Source organism: Sardina pilchardus, chromosome 8 (assembly GCF_963854185.1).
Source record: "Sardina pilchardus chromosome 8, fSarPil1.1, whole genome shotgun sequence".
Classification (NCBI taxonomy): Eukaryota; Metazoa; Chordata; class Actinopteri; order Clupeiformes; family Clupeidae; genus Sardina; species Sardina pilchardus.
In genome coordinates, this window is record NC_085001.1 from 25,513,972 (window position 1) to 25,528,941 (window position 14,970).

General features: G+C 43.8%; 2 protein-coding genes across 2 annotated transcripts in view; both read left to right on the forward strand.

Annotated features, from left to right (window-relative positions):
* Positions 1–171: 171 nt before the first annotated feature.
* Positions 172–4,741, forward strand: rsph14 (radial spoke head 14 homolog). The gene is made up of 7 exons (XM_062544072.1): positions 172–213; positions 447–670; positions 888–990; positions 1,102–1,220; positions 1,599–1,824; positions 3,389–3,525; positions 4,478–4,741. The coding sequence occupies exons 2-7, from the start codon at positions 472–474 to the stop codon at positions 4,714–4,716; spliced, it is 1,023 nt and encodes a 340-aa protein (XP_062400056.1). The 5' UTR covers positions 172–213; positions 447–471; the 3' UTR covers positions 4,717–4,741.
* Positions 4,742–5,696: 955 nt separating this feature from the next.
* The window catches only part of LOC134089714 (dematin-like), an 89,691-nt gene continuing 80,417 nt past the window's right edge, over positions 5,697–14,970 (forward strand). Inside the window, exon 1 of the mRNA XM_062544158.1 lies at positions 5,697–5,958. The gene's annotated coding sequence lies outside the window, so the exon portion shown is untranslated. The remainder of the gene's footprint in view (positions 5,959–14,970) is intronic.

The window sequence follows — 14,970 nt, forward strand, 5'->3', positions numbered from 1 at the left end:
ATTGTTGTTGTTATTATTCAAACAAATCTATTAAAGATTCTTTGCAGTGCCCACCTATGCTGAATGCTTTCTGACTGATGTAAAACTACGCACTCTCCCACGAGAGTGATGCGGAACGTGATAGCCTACACTTCTTACGTTGTTGCTAATGAACAACGGTGTTTTCTTTGCGTAAGCAAAGCAACACAATCATCTGTTGTTGGTTTCTCATACGTAAGTAGACACACTATTATTAACATGGTTCTGTTAACAACAGGTTTCTTTTAGCCTACTTTTCCTAGGGTTAGGGTTAGAGTTTCATATTTATCATATGTCTGTTGTGCAAGAGAGAATATCCATACAATTATTATAGGATAGCTAACATCCTTAAAGTTGGACGACGCGCTGTGAGACAGACTGACAATTTCTCAATGTAATGTTATGCTGTTTTCTTTTGATGTTGAAAGGGTTCGTTACCTTTGCTAGAAGAAAATGGCCAGCACACGGATTTCAGAACAATTACCCCCGCTTTTAGACCCAACAAAAGCACCTGTAGCTTTCGGCGACAGAGCACTTCCACGGTTGTCTATGGAGTTACAGGACCCTGAGCTGTACATACGCCAGAGGGCGCTCACCGCCCTCTGTGATCTCGTCCACGATCCGGAACGGGCATATGAAGCAATTCTAAATGGTAGGGTTGGTGTGAGTTCAATGTCTGAACTTGTTGACTTTTTTTTTATTAAATTCAAATATCTGCATTAATAATAGTATAGTGACGTGTGTTGTTGAAGACTAAGTAGCCTAAACTAATTGTCAATAGGCCTAGGCCTAAACAATTTCTCAACTTTTCTCAGACAACTTTTTACACTGATGTGATAAATGCTGGCTAAACTATTGAATATGCTTAGGCTGTCTGGAGAGACTTAAGGTTCTTCTGAAGGACGAAGATGCCTTCGTGAGGACCAAAGCCACAGAAGTGCTGTACTTACTGGCCACTCATAATGTAGGCAGGTGAGTTCCATCTGAGCAACTCATTATTTTATGGCTAGTCAGTCATTCAATAATTGCTCAGTGATTATGCTCTCAGTGATGGGTTCAAAGAAATGTCTATGTTTTATGCAGGGAGGCCTTTCTTAGATATGATGTTTTGGGTACTCTGTCAGACTTGTTTGATGAGCCAGTGGATGCCTGCCGGAGGAACATGCATAAAGCTCTTAAAATGATGGCCGAGTTTCCTGCAGGTCAGTCAGTCAGCCAGGCCTGAGGCAGCCAGGCCAGCATATTTGGTGTTTGGGTTCATCGAGTCATTCTTTCTACCATTTCCCCTTTGTCTTGTTATCTCTTGTATTGTTTGGGATGTGCACTCACTCTCTCTTTGTATATATACTGTATCATGTATTGGTATGTATTGTAAGCCTATATGGTTATGGTTCTTGGCATACACTTTTGTCTAAAGTAACGTACAATAATAACAATAAACGTGACTATTAACAATTTTTAATATTGAAATTAAATAAAATGTGTAATGTTGTTTAAAGTAATAGAGACCATTTACCGTTCATAATAACAATTAGCATAAACATTATGCAAACAGTCACTCTGATGGATATCTGTGGCAGGTGCAGCTCGTATCGTGACGCAGGGCCTGGTGCATCAGCTGGTGATGAAGATTCCGGTGGAGCACGAGGAGATCCGGGCGCTGCTGCTGGAGACGCTGAGCTGCTGTGTGCGGGTGGACGCTCTGCCCGCGCTCCAGAGCGACGGCGTGGCCATCCTACGCGAGCAGCTCACCAGCAAGTCCCTCGCCATCCGACGAGCTGCCGCCAGTGCCATGGTGGGAATCAGGTGAGTCAAAGATCATTAAGGGCGGAGCAAGATACTTCATGAGAAGCCACTTCGCAAGAGGGGGGGGGGCAAAATCCCCCTTTATGCAGAGGAAGTGATCCCCGTTTTGCGCCCATAGACATGAACTACGACGACGTACTGTATCTTGCTCCGCCTTAAGGATCTTTAGGTGAGTGTCGCGAATGAGCAGGGAGTTGGGGGCGGGATTGGATAGAGCTCACTGGGCCCCATTCTATATTAGAGTAAGCTCAAGTCTTTTTGGGATCTCTTGGATCACTCACTGACAGATCCGGATCCCTTGAATCCTTTCAGTCATGAGTCAGCATCACCCAGAGTGTAGAAAGTCTCATGGTGAATGAGCCCTCCCAGCTACAGCCAATCTAAATATATTCAGAATGGAGAACTATAGCCTAACAGATAGATAGATAGATACTTTATTGATCCCCAAGGGGAAATTCAAGACATAACATGGCCAAACATAGGATTTTTAAACATACTGTAGTCATCATTACCTGTTCAACTAGTAGGCTATGCCACCGCTGGTACTGCACCTTAGACTCCCTTTATCAATGTAGACCATTAGTTTCTCCAAATTCATATCAAAACATTAAATTGCTCTTGAGATAATAAAATTAGGTGAATATAAACCATTAGCCTGCAACAGATGCTATTCTCATGTTTAGCCGATTGCAAGAACTTTGTCAGCCGTGAAACGTTTATTCTGCTTGTTTATAGCAATATTTGACCGGGTAATTTCTTTAAAAATATATCTGTGCTGTGTAGGCTATGCTAGGTTATCACAAACAGCCCTGATAACAATGTCACGAACAGTGCTTGAGACTCACTTAGTCACTCCTGAAATCCACGGACTGACTAGTCTGACTCATAAGCCTGCGGCTTTGCGCTTCAGGTGGACATGTTACACAGGTCATTGAATGTGACACAGTTTATCGTTTTAATTTGCGTACATCGCCTGGTGTTAGTAGCAGCAGGTGTGGGACTATAGGATCTGGGTTAATGGACGTGTGAATCCAGGGCTTATAGTAGGATCTGGGTGATTAACCCGTATGATTTAGGAATCATCAGCATTAGTCTGTATAAATCCAATTGAGGCAAGTTTATTTATATAGTATATTTCATACACAGGTAATTCAATGTGCTTTACACCGATAAAAGTAAATAATAGTAGTTAATAGCATGAAATGACAGATAATAACATTGTGGTAGCCACAATAAATGTACATAGAAACAAGAAAAATAATAAATGATAGTAAAAAAAATTAAAGTACAATGAAAATATAGTACATCAAAATCAGTTAACAGAAAGCATAGAACAATTTGGTATTAGCATTGCCATTTTAGCCTACACAATCCAGTATACAATATTGACAATATTTTAAGACAACATACATGGACCAGGACAAATTGGCTTTTTTGAATGCTCATGCTGTCTTTTTCCATCTGTAATTATATCACTTCTTTCTAATTATATATTATCTCATCCTTTTCCTCTCTGTTGCTCTCTCTTTATTTGGCTCTCTCCCTCTCTCTCTGCCTCTCTCAGTGTTCCTCTTGAGGGAAAGCAGCGTCTGTGTAAGGAGCAAGTCCTTCCTGTCTTGGTCAGTCTGCTGTCAGATAGTGACCCAGCAGTCACTGCCAGTGCGGCTGGAACCATCATGAACGCTGCTGTCATCACTAAAGGTATGACCCCAAGGGAAAACAGGCCAGATGATGATCAGAGCTGACTATACAATACATGACCATGGCAGAGACTCTCTAATGAGGAGAGACAGCGCTCAAATGAATCCGCCACAGAAAGACATGGGGTTAGTTTGTTACGCCAATATGCCAGTTGCCTACACGTATCCCGCTCTGTCTGCGGCCAAAAGTTGAGTTGTGAATACTTTGTGCCAATAAGGTTATGTGTTGTAAACCTTGTACCAGTCATGTGTTGTGATATCCTCGCTGGAGTGAGGCTGGTGTTGTGAAGACTTGTACACATGCAATTCTGCTTGAAATAGATGCCCAATAAGTTCCCAAAATGCATTGCAATATGGAGTGGAGAGACCGTGGTCTGTTTTTTGCCTGTATTCGTATGATTACTATTATATTCTTGGACTTCTATCTGAAACCAGTTTTAGTAATAGTTACTAACATTTTCTATACTACTACTCTAGATTACATGTACGTACGTATATGCCCAAGTTCAAGTTTATGCTTTTAAAAGTATCTTAATAACCATGCCTACACAATAGCATGAGGTAGTGCCTAGTCTCTGCGCAAGGATTTAATTGCAGTAGGTGATGTAGGGCAGGCTGCAGAGTAGAGCTTTGTCTAAGATCAACCCACAGTGTGAGTCTCTTGGGCACTTTGTAAAATACATTAAGTACTACAGACCAGACCAATGAAAGATTATGCCGTGCTGGCCGATTAAACCGGCTGCACCAGTTCAGTAGACAGCATCATTATGTTACCAGCATCTAGTTAAACAGCTGGGGTTCTAATGATCAAGTCTGCATCATACATTATATCCCCATGTAGTCAATGAGAAGTCCTGCCCATTCTCTCTTTACCATTTCTCACACATGTGTCATTTCAATGTTAATCCATTTCCACTATTTCCACTGTGTGCTCTCCCCATTGTCATCTCCAGGTAAATACCAGGCACTGGAGGCTAATGCCATCCCTCCCCTGCTGCGGCTGGTGGAGAGCGAGATCCGTGCGGTGAGTGCCAACGCCCTGCGTGCCCTCACCTGCCTGGCAGAGGCCCCCCCTGCCAGGCTGGAACTGCTGGAGCACCTGCCACTGCTACAGGCCCGCCTGGGCCACCCGGAGCCCGTCATCCAGCGCGCCGCTCAGACCGCCATACAGGTCATCTCCTGGAAGCCCTGATGGAGGGGAGAGGAGGTGGAGAAGAGGAGGGGAGGGGAGGAGGGTGTGGAGGGGGTGTGGGTAAGATGTGGAGGATGAGGAGGAGAGTAGAGGAAGAAGGGGGGGGGGGTCGAAAAAGAGCAAGAATACTTCACTTTGCCAGTGCAGACATGCACACAAAACTGTTTTTCATGCAAGAGAGAATAAAATAAGAAACTGCAAAACCTTTGTCTGTTTTTCTCAAATGCAAATAGGGTCCTAACCAGTCTTCCAAAACAGGAAAAGCGTAATTAGAGGATCAGAGGATTACTTTTTGTCATTTGAAATCTTCCTCCACATTAGAACCATTAATAGAGAATCCTTAAAAGTACATCAGAAGCATTCCTCCGTCAGTATTGGTATTAGCTTGATTTGGTTCATGTGTGACATCTGTGGTGCAGCCACTCCAGAGAATCGTCTTTGGCATTGAATGCATGAACCCTTGGGGCTTGTATGTTCTTGAAAGACACTGCCAGCCGAAAGCATCTGACCTCAGACTTTGAATGGACAGCATCAGTGCTTTTCATCAAGGAATTCAGGTCAGGCTAGCAATGTACATTGTGCAAATGAAAATTACAGGGATATAGCACATGAAGAAGTGACACCATAACCATACTTACTTTTTACTTTGTCACACCAGTAATGAACGTGAGGGAATTGTGTCATCCTAAATCTCTGGGGAATAGGTCGAACGAAACAAAAACATCTAGAGAAATAAAAAATAGGATATCCGTTTGTAGGCCTAATCAATGACGAGGCTCATATTAAACCATCTTGTTTGATGTAGGTCCACAAACCACTTAAAATCATTTTTTCTGCCACATAAGCAATGTTTCGGCCCTGATTTGGTTGTCACCTTCACCAGGGAAATGTGCACTGTCATGTGTATCGGCTACCCCCCAGTGTTCGGAATGGATTGCGCCAGCGGACAGCGGCAGGAGGCACGCTGCCGCTATCTGTCTGCACAGCTCGCAGTTTGCTAGAACGCACAGCACAGGCGCGCCAGTCCAGTTCTGACAAGAGCAGGTTGCTGACAGTCACGTCTTTTTGTGTGGATCTAAACATATTGTTGAATAAGAAGAACTGACTTCTGTTTTTATTCAGAAATACACTTCTAAATCGCGGTCCGGAAATTAAATGCGAGAGGAGATTAGTCGCCTGGTTGCATCCACGGGGAGGTTGAGGTTGACATTTCTGAAGAGTGAAACATAAGGTGTGTGAAAGGTAAGACTCAAAACGTTTCATATTAATTTATTTTGTCAGCTTACTAACAATTTGCGATGAGGTGAGGGAAAACATGTCTACTGTGATATTTTTGGTCGCTTATAGTGATGTTCAAGCTCCCACGTTATCCTTGGATGCTGACTGGCTGTTTACTGCGATAACCGCGTCGTGTTGCTTCACAACACTGTCAACGCCAGAACGACTTCATGTTGTTGCTAATTCGTGAATTCCTTGACCTAATTAATTGTTCCTTGTCGGCGAACAGATGAGCATGGAATGTAGCAGAATTTCTGCTGGGACCATTGAATGGTTACAGAATCTTTGACATGCGAAATTATTCTCTGGGGTGATGCGATGGTTTTACGTAACGCCGGAGGCGAGAGATTCAGACCAGGTCCCATGCTTGCGGGATCAGCAACCTCTGGAACATGGCTATCACTGTAAGGGTATTTGGAGAACAGGGACAGACTGAATGGTTCAGCGCGCTAATACCCGCATATCAACCAGGCAGTCCCACAGATCTAAACGATGGGGAATATCCAATCTGAACCAGTGTGCCTGTAGGCTGCTACTGTTGTTTGGACATGTTTGTAACAAAAATATAAGTTTGGATACTGACATTATGATTGGTTAAATCATGTCGTTAATGACTTAATTATGTAATGTCATCATGTCAATCAGTATTGCAGTGTTGTGTTGGTTGCATGTGATGGGCCTACACTGTATGTTTGTTTATTCACATGTTAATTCATAATGTATTTCAAAGGTAGATTATTGATGTTTTGTATCGTGACAGTGGATGGTCTGGCCATTCTTATACCAGGTCTAATGGGGAGGGTTTTCTTTTTTTAAATTATTTTATTATTCCTTTCTTGACTACAGATGACTGTGTGATAATTATACAGTTGGTTTCCCAAAGGGGTCTTGGGGTTTGCCTTTGAGGGGTTTTAGACCAATTAGATTGGAATTCAATTACAGAATGTCCTTCCTTTAATGATATATCCTTGCATGTTATGCACTTCCATCCAGCGGATTCTGTTAGGTCTTCATAGAATCACTCAGAAATCCACAGTTTCCTTTCATGATGTAAGCATCTCCAGTGTATTTATAGGGTCTACAGTAAATGGAATAACTATTACTTCTGGCCTCTCCTGATGGAGATGAACTACTCAGTAGTACTCAACACTATTGTGAGAAAATGTTGAATGTCTGAATGCAAATTACCTGCAGTAACACCAGTAATCTAGATGTCATGTCCAGTTCCAGTACAAACTCAACTCCTGTAGCTGACAAGAGTGAGCATTAGTGCAATGATCATAATGTGATAGATGTTGATGTCTATGAAATCAGCTGCTAAAAATCCTTACTCAAGAAGAGTAAAGAAGGCACTACACCTGCTGGTGAGCCGTTATTAAAGGTAAGGATGATCTGTAGTGTAGCCTTGTTGGTTTACATACAGAATCACTCTCTTTTCCAACCAGAGTTTTTATTAATGGTTATTAGTTTCATTAATGCTATCTGTTCAGATAAGTTCGGCCTCTTCTTTAAGCGAGATTATGCTTGGCATCAGACAGGGCGCCGTACCTGTCGGTGAGTCAGCATCACGTGGGCCATGAATCAGCATCCCTCATTCACTTTATTACTCGTGTAATAATGATGGAGAAGGGGTGATGATGTCCTCTCCTCGTCAGCGATATAGTGGACAATACAGGTCAAATGTGAGGTGAAACGCTGTCTGTGCCTGGTGTGAACACCACTGTGTGACCTTGCTGTCCGTTGGCCGTGTGAGGCGGGGGGGTTGCGTCTTATGAGCTGGGGTTGGGTTGGGTTGTTGTCACATTGTCGTGTGACGATATGTCAGAGGTGTGAAGCTGACTAAAGTGAGAGGCCTGGATCAATGGGCCGCACGCTGGTGTCCATCTGCTCCACGCAAACTCCATCTGGGATCCGGGATCTGCTGACTCATCTTTGGGGTTATTAAGGGGCATTAGCAAAGTTGGGAGATCACAGTAAGTCTGTGTGTTTAATGTGAAAGAGTGTATAATCGCGGTATGGCTGTTAGAGAGAATGATGTCTTTGGTATGAGGGAAGGTGGTTGTGTCTCTTTGCAGGAAACGTTATTACGTTCTTCTCTGTGATAATATTGATCAAATGATGGCTATCATTAATGCAGTGATAAGCTTCATGTTGTATGATGATGTCTGTATTACTGATGCATGTCTGCGCTTGATTTAATGTGTGGTGGTGGGTATGTGTGTCAGCACGTGTGTGTACTTGTGTTGAATGGCGGTACAATGCATCAAACCAAAAGAGACACGCACATTCTGCTCTTGAGAGCTGAGGATCAAAGCTCTCCATACCACCAGAGTTAAAGCATAAGTTCTGTGGCAGTATGGGTTACATATACACTTTCTCCCTCTCTCCCTCTCTCTCTCTCTCTCTGCCTCACTCACTCACTCACTCACTCACTCACTCACTCACTCACTCACTCACACACACACACACACACACACACACACATAGACCGCATCCATTCAGCCACCTCCCCCTCACCAGCCCCACATCACCACAGCTCCCATGCAGTTGTCATGGCGATAAGATCAAGTTCTTCTGCCTTCTGCGTTTGTTCTAATTTTACTCTCGTTTTCCCCCCTCTCCTCCCCTGGTCCTTGTCACTGCGTTACATAAGCTAGAGGTGCAGTTGAATCTCCTACTATCTAAACTCTAAACTGTTACGTGGTGAGTCATGTTCTATTGCGTCTCATCAGTGTCTATCACATCTATACCTCAATGTCCTAGTAACTGAGGAATTAAAAAAAAAAAAAAAAAAAAAAAAACAATGCAGGATTTAAGTCTAAGTCTACAGTTTCCTTACTCAGCTATACCAAGCCTCTTAACCTTGACTTGTTAGCAGGGGAGATTATCAAGGGGGCAGGGGGGCAAGTTTAATTAAAATGAGAGCGATACTACTGCAATCTGATAGACCCCCCCTCACCAGCATGACTGGTTGGCAGTGAGAATGACAGAGAGAGAGAGAGAGAGAGAGAGAAAGAGAGAGAGAACTCTAAGCATTATGATTTTCTAAACATCACTGAGCATTTTATTACTGTCTAGTGATTGTTTTGTAACACCAATAATCTGATGGTTTGCGATGAGCCGTGCTGTTGTTCTCTTTAATCACCAAGCCTCCGCCAGGGAGTATTAACCATGCTATGTACTGTATGTGGATGTGCAGTTCTGTGGTTTCAGTGAACGTGCATTACTGGATTCATTAACTTATTCTGGAAGAAAGAGATAAGATGGGCATTGCTTCATTGGATTAAAGCCGCTATCTAGCCTAAACTAACGTGTCAAAAGGCTGGCATCGTCAAAGCTTGTAAGCAGCTCAGTATTTGCAAAGCATTTTTGTGTACAGATTTGTATTCAGGTGCATTCTTTTTTTTTTTTTTGCAGTGTCACTTGCCACTTACCACACTCGACTGTCACACATCCAGTATATTTACATAACAATCTTAGAAATAGGCGAATCATTAGAATCCAAAACGGCAAGCAGCTCCTCAATCTGGGCTGTTACATTGCTGGCCTACAACACAACAAGCAGAACAATTCTTTGGAGTTAGATTATATTTCCCTATATCCATACATCACACTCAACTTGCGCATGTGGGCATGTGAATAACTCAAATGTCTTGCTGAATTGCATTGCCATGACTACAGCTGGGGAAAGTTTGGATGATCCTAAGGGCCGAGCACTGAGAGGGGGGCCCCCAGAAAACATAGATGTAGATAATATTACATAGATATCCATTATCTCTGTATGTGACCCCCAGAGAACACGTGATATACATAATCATCAAGTAATCTAAATAATAACTTATTATAATAGCTTAATTATAACTTTGTGTTATAAGCAGATGCGTTATAAACTAAACAAATCCATGGTTCATTGTTGGTTAAATTATCAGCCTTAATATTTCACCCTTATATGGTTCAGTCTTGCGTATAAGACTAATTTGCTATTCTAGAAATTAGTTGTATAACCTGTGTAGGTTTTCTTTAGGCCTAATACTAAAGTATATTTATCTCAATTTATCAATAGTTTCCATAAAAATCACCAAGTCATGACCTAAGGGGTAATATTTCAAAAGGATTTTCTTTCATAGGGCACAAAACGTCTAGCAGCACCCCTGCTCACATGTAAATGTCTTTCCTGGAATAAGCATGGTAAGAAATTAGGTTACTGTTTGATTAATTATATTAGGCTATACATCAAATCCATAATCACATCAGATTTCAATCCCACATCAATCTCATCTGGAGCTACAGCTTTAAGTAAGTTTCAAGTTTATAATGGTCCCCACTTATGCGGCTGTGGTAGTGCTGCATCACTTGATGTTCAGCTTTTAGCTCCCTGTGTGACAGCAATGAATTGGAATTGAGTTCCATCAAGTTTCTTGTGGCAGAGGTCTTTGCAGTGGGGTTCTGCCAGCTTTTCAGGTGTCTCCTGTAGAACAGTAGAGAGAGAGAGAGAGAGAGAGAGAGAGAGAGAGAGAGAGAAACTTATGTTTGGCTGTTGATGGCAATGTTGTCTAACTGCGTTGCCTACACAATTGCTCAGCGTTTTGCTGGTCGGAGCGAAAGTTGCCCCTGCAGAGTTAGAGAGGAAGAGGAAGTGAGAGGGATAGCATTGCTGTACTGAGCGCGTGTGCTAGCCAGGGAATGGTGGCATCCACCTGCGCCCAGGCAGTGACACAGATGAGGCCCAACAACAGATGGAGAAAAAGCTGACGGCAGAGAGAGAGCGAGCGAGAGAGAGAGAGAGAGAGAGAGAGAGAGAGTTGAGAGGATGAGAAGAATTGCACTGAGAGATCAGACAAGGAAAAAATATATAGAAATTCAGTAGGTAGTTTCTCTCTCTTCTTCTGTGTGTGTGTGTGTGTGTGTGTGTGTGTGTGTATCAATATGGACTCAACAGAGAGTGTGTGCTTGTGTGTGAGAGAGAGAGATGTGACAAAACCACTTGCTCCAGTCGTTCATAAGCACAGTAATACCATCACCACAAGTGTTTGTTGCTTTTTAGTCTCGCTGTGAGTGGGCAATGCAAAAGAGGAGAGAGAGACAGCTAGAAAAGTGAGGTGTGTGTGTGTGTGTGTGTGTGTGTGTGTGTGTGTGTGTGTGTGTGTGTCTGTGTGTGTGTGTGTGTGTGTGTGTGTGTGTGTGTGTGTGTGTGTGTGTTAGTCATCCAGACCCAGAAATCCAGCCATTGTGTTTGAGGATGATAAACCTTGTGTGAATGAGTGTTATTTTGGATGTTGAATATGTATGAATATGTGTCTGTTGTTTTCTCCTGGCTGTCCTTTTGACGTTAGGATGTGTTGGTGTGTGTGTGTGTGTGTGTGTGTGTGTGTGTGTGTGTGTGTGTGTGTTTATAATTGTATTCTTCCTTTGATAGTGTAGTGTTTGCTGTGAAGTATTTCTTGTATTTGTGCATGTGTTTATGCAACTCTGTACTGTATGTGTGTGTGTGTGTGTGTGTGTGTGTGTGTGTGTGTGTGTGTGTGTGTGAGTGAGAGAGAGAGAGTGTGTGTGAGATAGAGAGAGAGAACCAAGTTGCTTCCACTCTTATCTTGGTGTACAGATGGTGACTATGTGATGTGCACAAGTGTATGTGTATTTGGTAGCCTTTCAGTGTATGTGTTTACTGTGTGTGTGTGTGTGTGTGTGTGTGTGTGGATGCATGCATGTATGCTCATGTTAGTATGAGTCAGAGTACCCTAGAGAGGCCTCCCCAAGGATTCCGGCATGTTCCGATGCGCTTACTGCCCCTCAGTGGCAAGGGGGCAGTCGGTTGAGAGTCACCGTACTGACGGCAGTGGAGGGGGGGTCTGACAGGGTGTGGACTGCGCTTGGTCATGGAAGATAAGTGCGTTTGTGACTGCTGCATGTATTTCCTGAGCTACACAAGATAGTCATGACGAGCTGCCACTGCTTTCATAACCGGCAGTGGCGGATATCCCTGGTAACTTCCAGAAGGCCTGCAGTTATGCTGACCACTCAACCCCGCCAAAAGGCATTAGCTTACATGCTGACAAGGTAGAGTTTGTGGTGGTACGACCACCGAGGGTACAAGTTCAGCTCCTTTAAGGAGCGTAATGATTATAAAATACATACAGTATATCAGCTTGACATTTAGAGTTAAACGTTTAAACAGGGGAGTATCAGGGCCTGCCATTCTGTCTTTTTTTTATGTGGTTTTGCATGTGGCTCTGCACGATGGGCGACATCTTCATTAAAGGAATACGCCACCCAAAAATTAAATTAAGCTAGTCTCGGTCACCCCCAGAGTTAGAACAGTGAAAAAAACCCGGTTAAAATCCGTCCGGGCATTCTCCTGCTTTGGGAGCAGCGATGTTAGCTTTAGCTTAGAACAGTTGCTGTAGATGAAGGGTGTCAGTGAGCACGTCCTCTAAAAAAGTGACCGAGACGTCTACATTTTTTTCTAAATATATTTTGGGAGCCGTGTGTTCAAAACGAGTACAAATCATAATGCAAAATCGAACGAGACTATTACCTGGGCAGATCTTTACTTGGAACTATTTTCAGCCTCATCGCCGACGAAGCACCGCTAGCTAGGCGCAAAGTTCTCACGTAGCAGTCTTGTAAACTCCCAACAAGCTTCGACTGGAACTTCACAAGTGGTGCTACGTGAGAACTTTGCGCCTAGCTAGCGGTGCTTCGTCGGCGATGAGGCTGAAAATAGTTCCAAGTAAAGATCTGCCCAGGTAATAGTCTCGTTCGATTTTGCATTATGATTTGTACTCGTTTTGAACACACGGCTCCCAAGATATATTTAGAAAAAAATGTAGACGTCTCGGTCACTTTTTGGAGGACGTGCTCACTGACACCCTTCAACTACAGCAACTGTTCTAAGCTAAAGCTAACATCGCTGCTCCCAAAGCAGGAGAATGCCCGGACGGATTTTAACCGGGTTTTTTTCACTGTTCTAACTCTGGGGGTGACCGAGACTAGCTTAATTTCATTTTTGGGTGGCGTATTCCTTTAAGGGGAAATGGAGCAGAGGAATTCCACCAGCCCATTGTGCTTGGACCCCGGGTGTGATTTCAGATTTCTTCCTCTCCTCCTCTTCCTCCTTTGATAGGCAGTAAATCTTCAGACGGGGCTCACTCCTGTGTCTCTCCCAGACTGGAGGGGAGATGCATGGTGATGCCTCTCACGCGGTCCAACCGTGTGAACTCAGCCTTGGTGATTTAAGAGGGTCGGCCATTGTTCCTGTGGCCATAGCAATGCAACGCCCAGCCGGCCATTGGCCTTCAAAGCATCGGCTAACAGCTAATGTGGCCTGAGGAGAGGCATGCTTTAGAGGTGAAGGACCACACATGATTGTTTAAAGTATACATGGTAGCCTCTTACTTTAGGTTGTGACTGATGGACCAAGGCCTAACCCTGAATGTGTGCAATCTCTCATTTGGAATGAAATGACGAGTGTGCTTGAGTAGAACAACACATTGCAGTCGTGCTGTGTGGTAGGAAAAGCAAAAGCTTGTCAGCGTGTTCATTTGATTCAAACTTCCAATGCTGCCCATTGGTACAAAGACCGGTACGTTTTGAACTAATGTCCCTCTTGCTCTGTGTGTCCAAAGTGCTCCTGATGTTGACTGTGCTGAACACAGACATACAGACAGACATACTATAAATATAAGCTCTAAGTACTTAGAGCTTATATTTACAGTATGTCTGTCTGTATGTCTGTGTCTGTGTCTGTGTGTATGTTTGTGCGGGTGTGTGTGTGTGTTTGTGTGTGTGTGTTTGTGTGTGTGTGTGTGTGTGTTTGTGCGTGTATGTGTGTGTGCGTGTGTGTGTGCGTGTGCGTGTGCGTGTGCGTGTGCGTGCGTGCGTGCGTGCGTGCGTGCCTGCGTGCTCCAATAAGATCAGATTCTCCTGGAGAGTGCTGTCTTCTAACGCAGTTAGAAATACTGTAGGACCTTCCTTCTCCCCAGTCTGGCTTCCCTGGGCCTCCTGCTCCTGATCTATTGCAGCAGCCCAGTGGTGGTAACATTTAGCTTGGGCGGCCTCCAGTCAGCGCACACAATAAGCCAGAGAATATATAGCCCACTAAACGCCACTCACTGCAGCCATTCACGCCACTGTCTGGGCCCGCACACGTTTGCCTGTTTGTGTCAGCAGAAAACAACAACAACAACAACAACAACAACAACAAACACAAGCCGCCGGCCGCTGGCTCGGGGTGAAAAGACTAGGTTTGGACCAGGATTGATGCACGTACACTAGACAGGCACGGCACCAACCCCCACCTGGCTGCAGCCAATAAATCAGTAATGTGCAGCCTGGGATGAAAACACAATGAGCCGGCTCAGCGCTGGGATTAATCCCCTACAGTTAAAAGGGAGGAGAGAGAACAGGGACACAGACAGGCGTGGGAGATACACACACACACACACACACACACACACACACACTCACTACACTGCTGCATCAGACCAAGATTAGTGGTCTTGACTACAGAACCCTTAAGAGTAAAGACACTCATCAAAGTCTCAGATGCCTGTATGCATGAATACACACACACACACACACACACACACTATCTCCCTCTCTCTTTCTCTCTCTCTCATACACACACACACACACACACACAGAGAAACATACTGATGCACTACCTATTGTGTAATGTGTGTTCTCATGAGGACCACCGCCTGTCCAGCCTGCTCTCTCCACCTGTCATTGCGGTGACCTTATAATGTAGCATTCAGAGAATAAGTAAGCACAATAGTAAGCACTGAATCTAAAGTAAAAGAGCATTTTTATTTGCAAAACCACCACAACAGCAATTTCATTACATAATCCATTCAAGCAAATGCACACAGTCAGCACAGCCTCAGATACAATACAATTACACCCATGATATGATTGCACCGGTGGGTGTCATGTAATTTATGATCTAAGAGAACTGGGGTAATCTCTCACAGCAAA

What these genes read in the sequence shown, in the direction of transcription:
- rsph14 (XM_062544072.1), top strand. Translation starts at nt 472, where the DNA reads ATGGCCAGCACACGGATTTCAGAACAATTACCCCCGCTTTTAGACCCA. An exon ending in GCCACTCATAATGTAGGCAG is followed by an intron (nt 991 to 1,101) that starts GTGAGTTCCATC and finishes TGTTTTATGCAG; the next exon opens with GGAGGCCTTTCTTAGATATG. An exon ending in GATGGCCGAGTTTCCTGCAG is followed by an intron (nt 1,221 to 1,598) that starts GTCAGTCAGTCA and finishes TATCTGTGGCAG; the next exon opens with GTGCAGCTCGTATCGTGACG.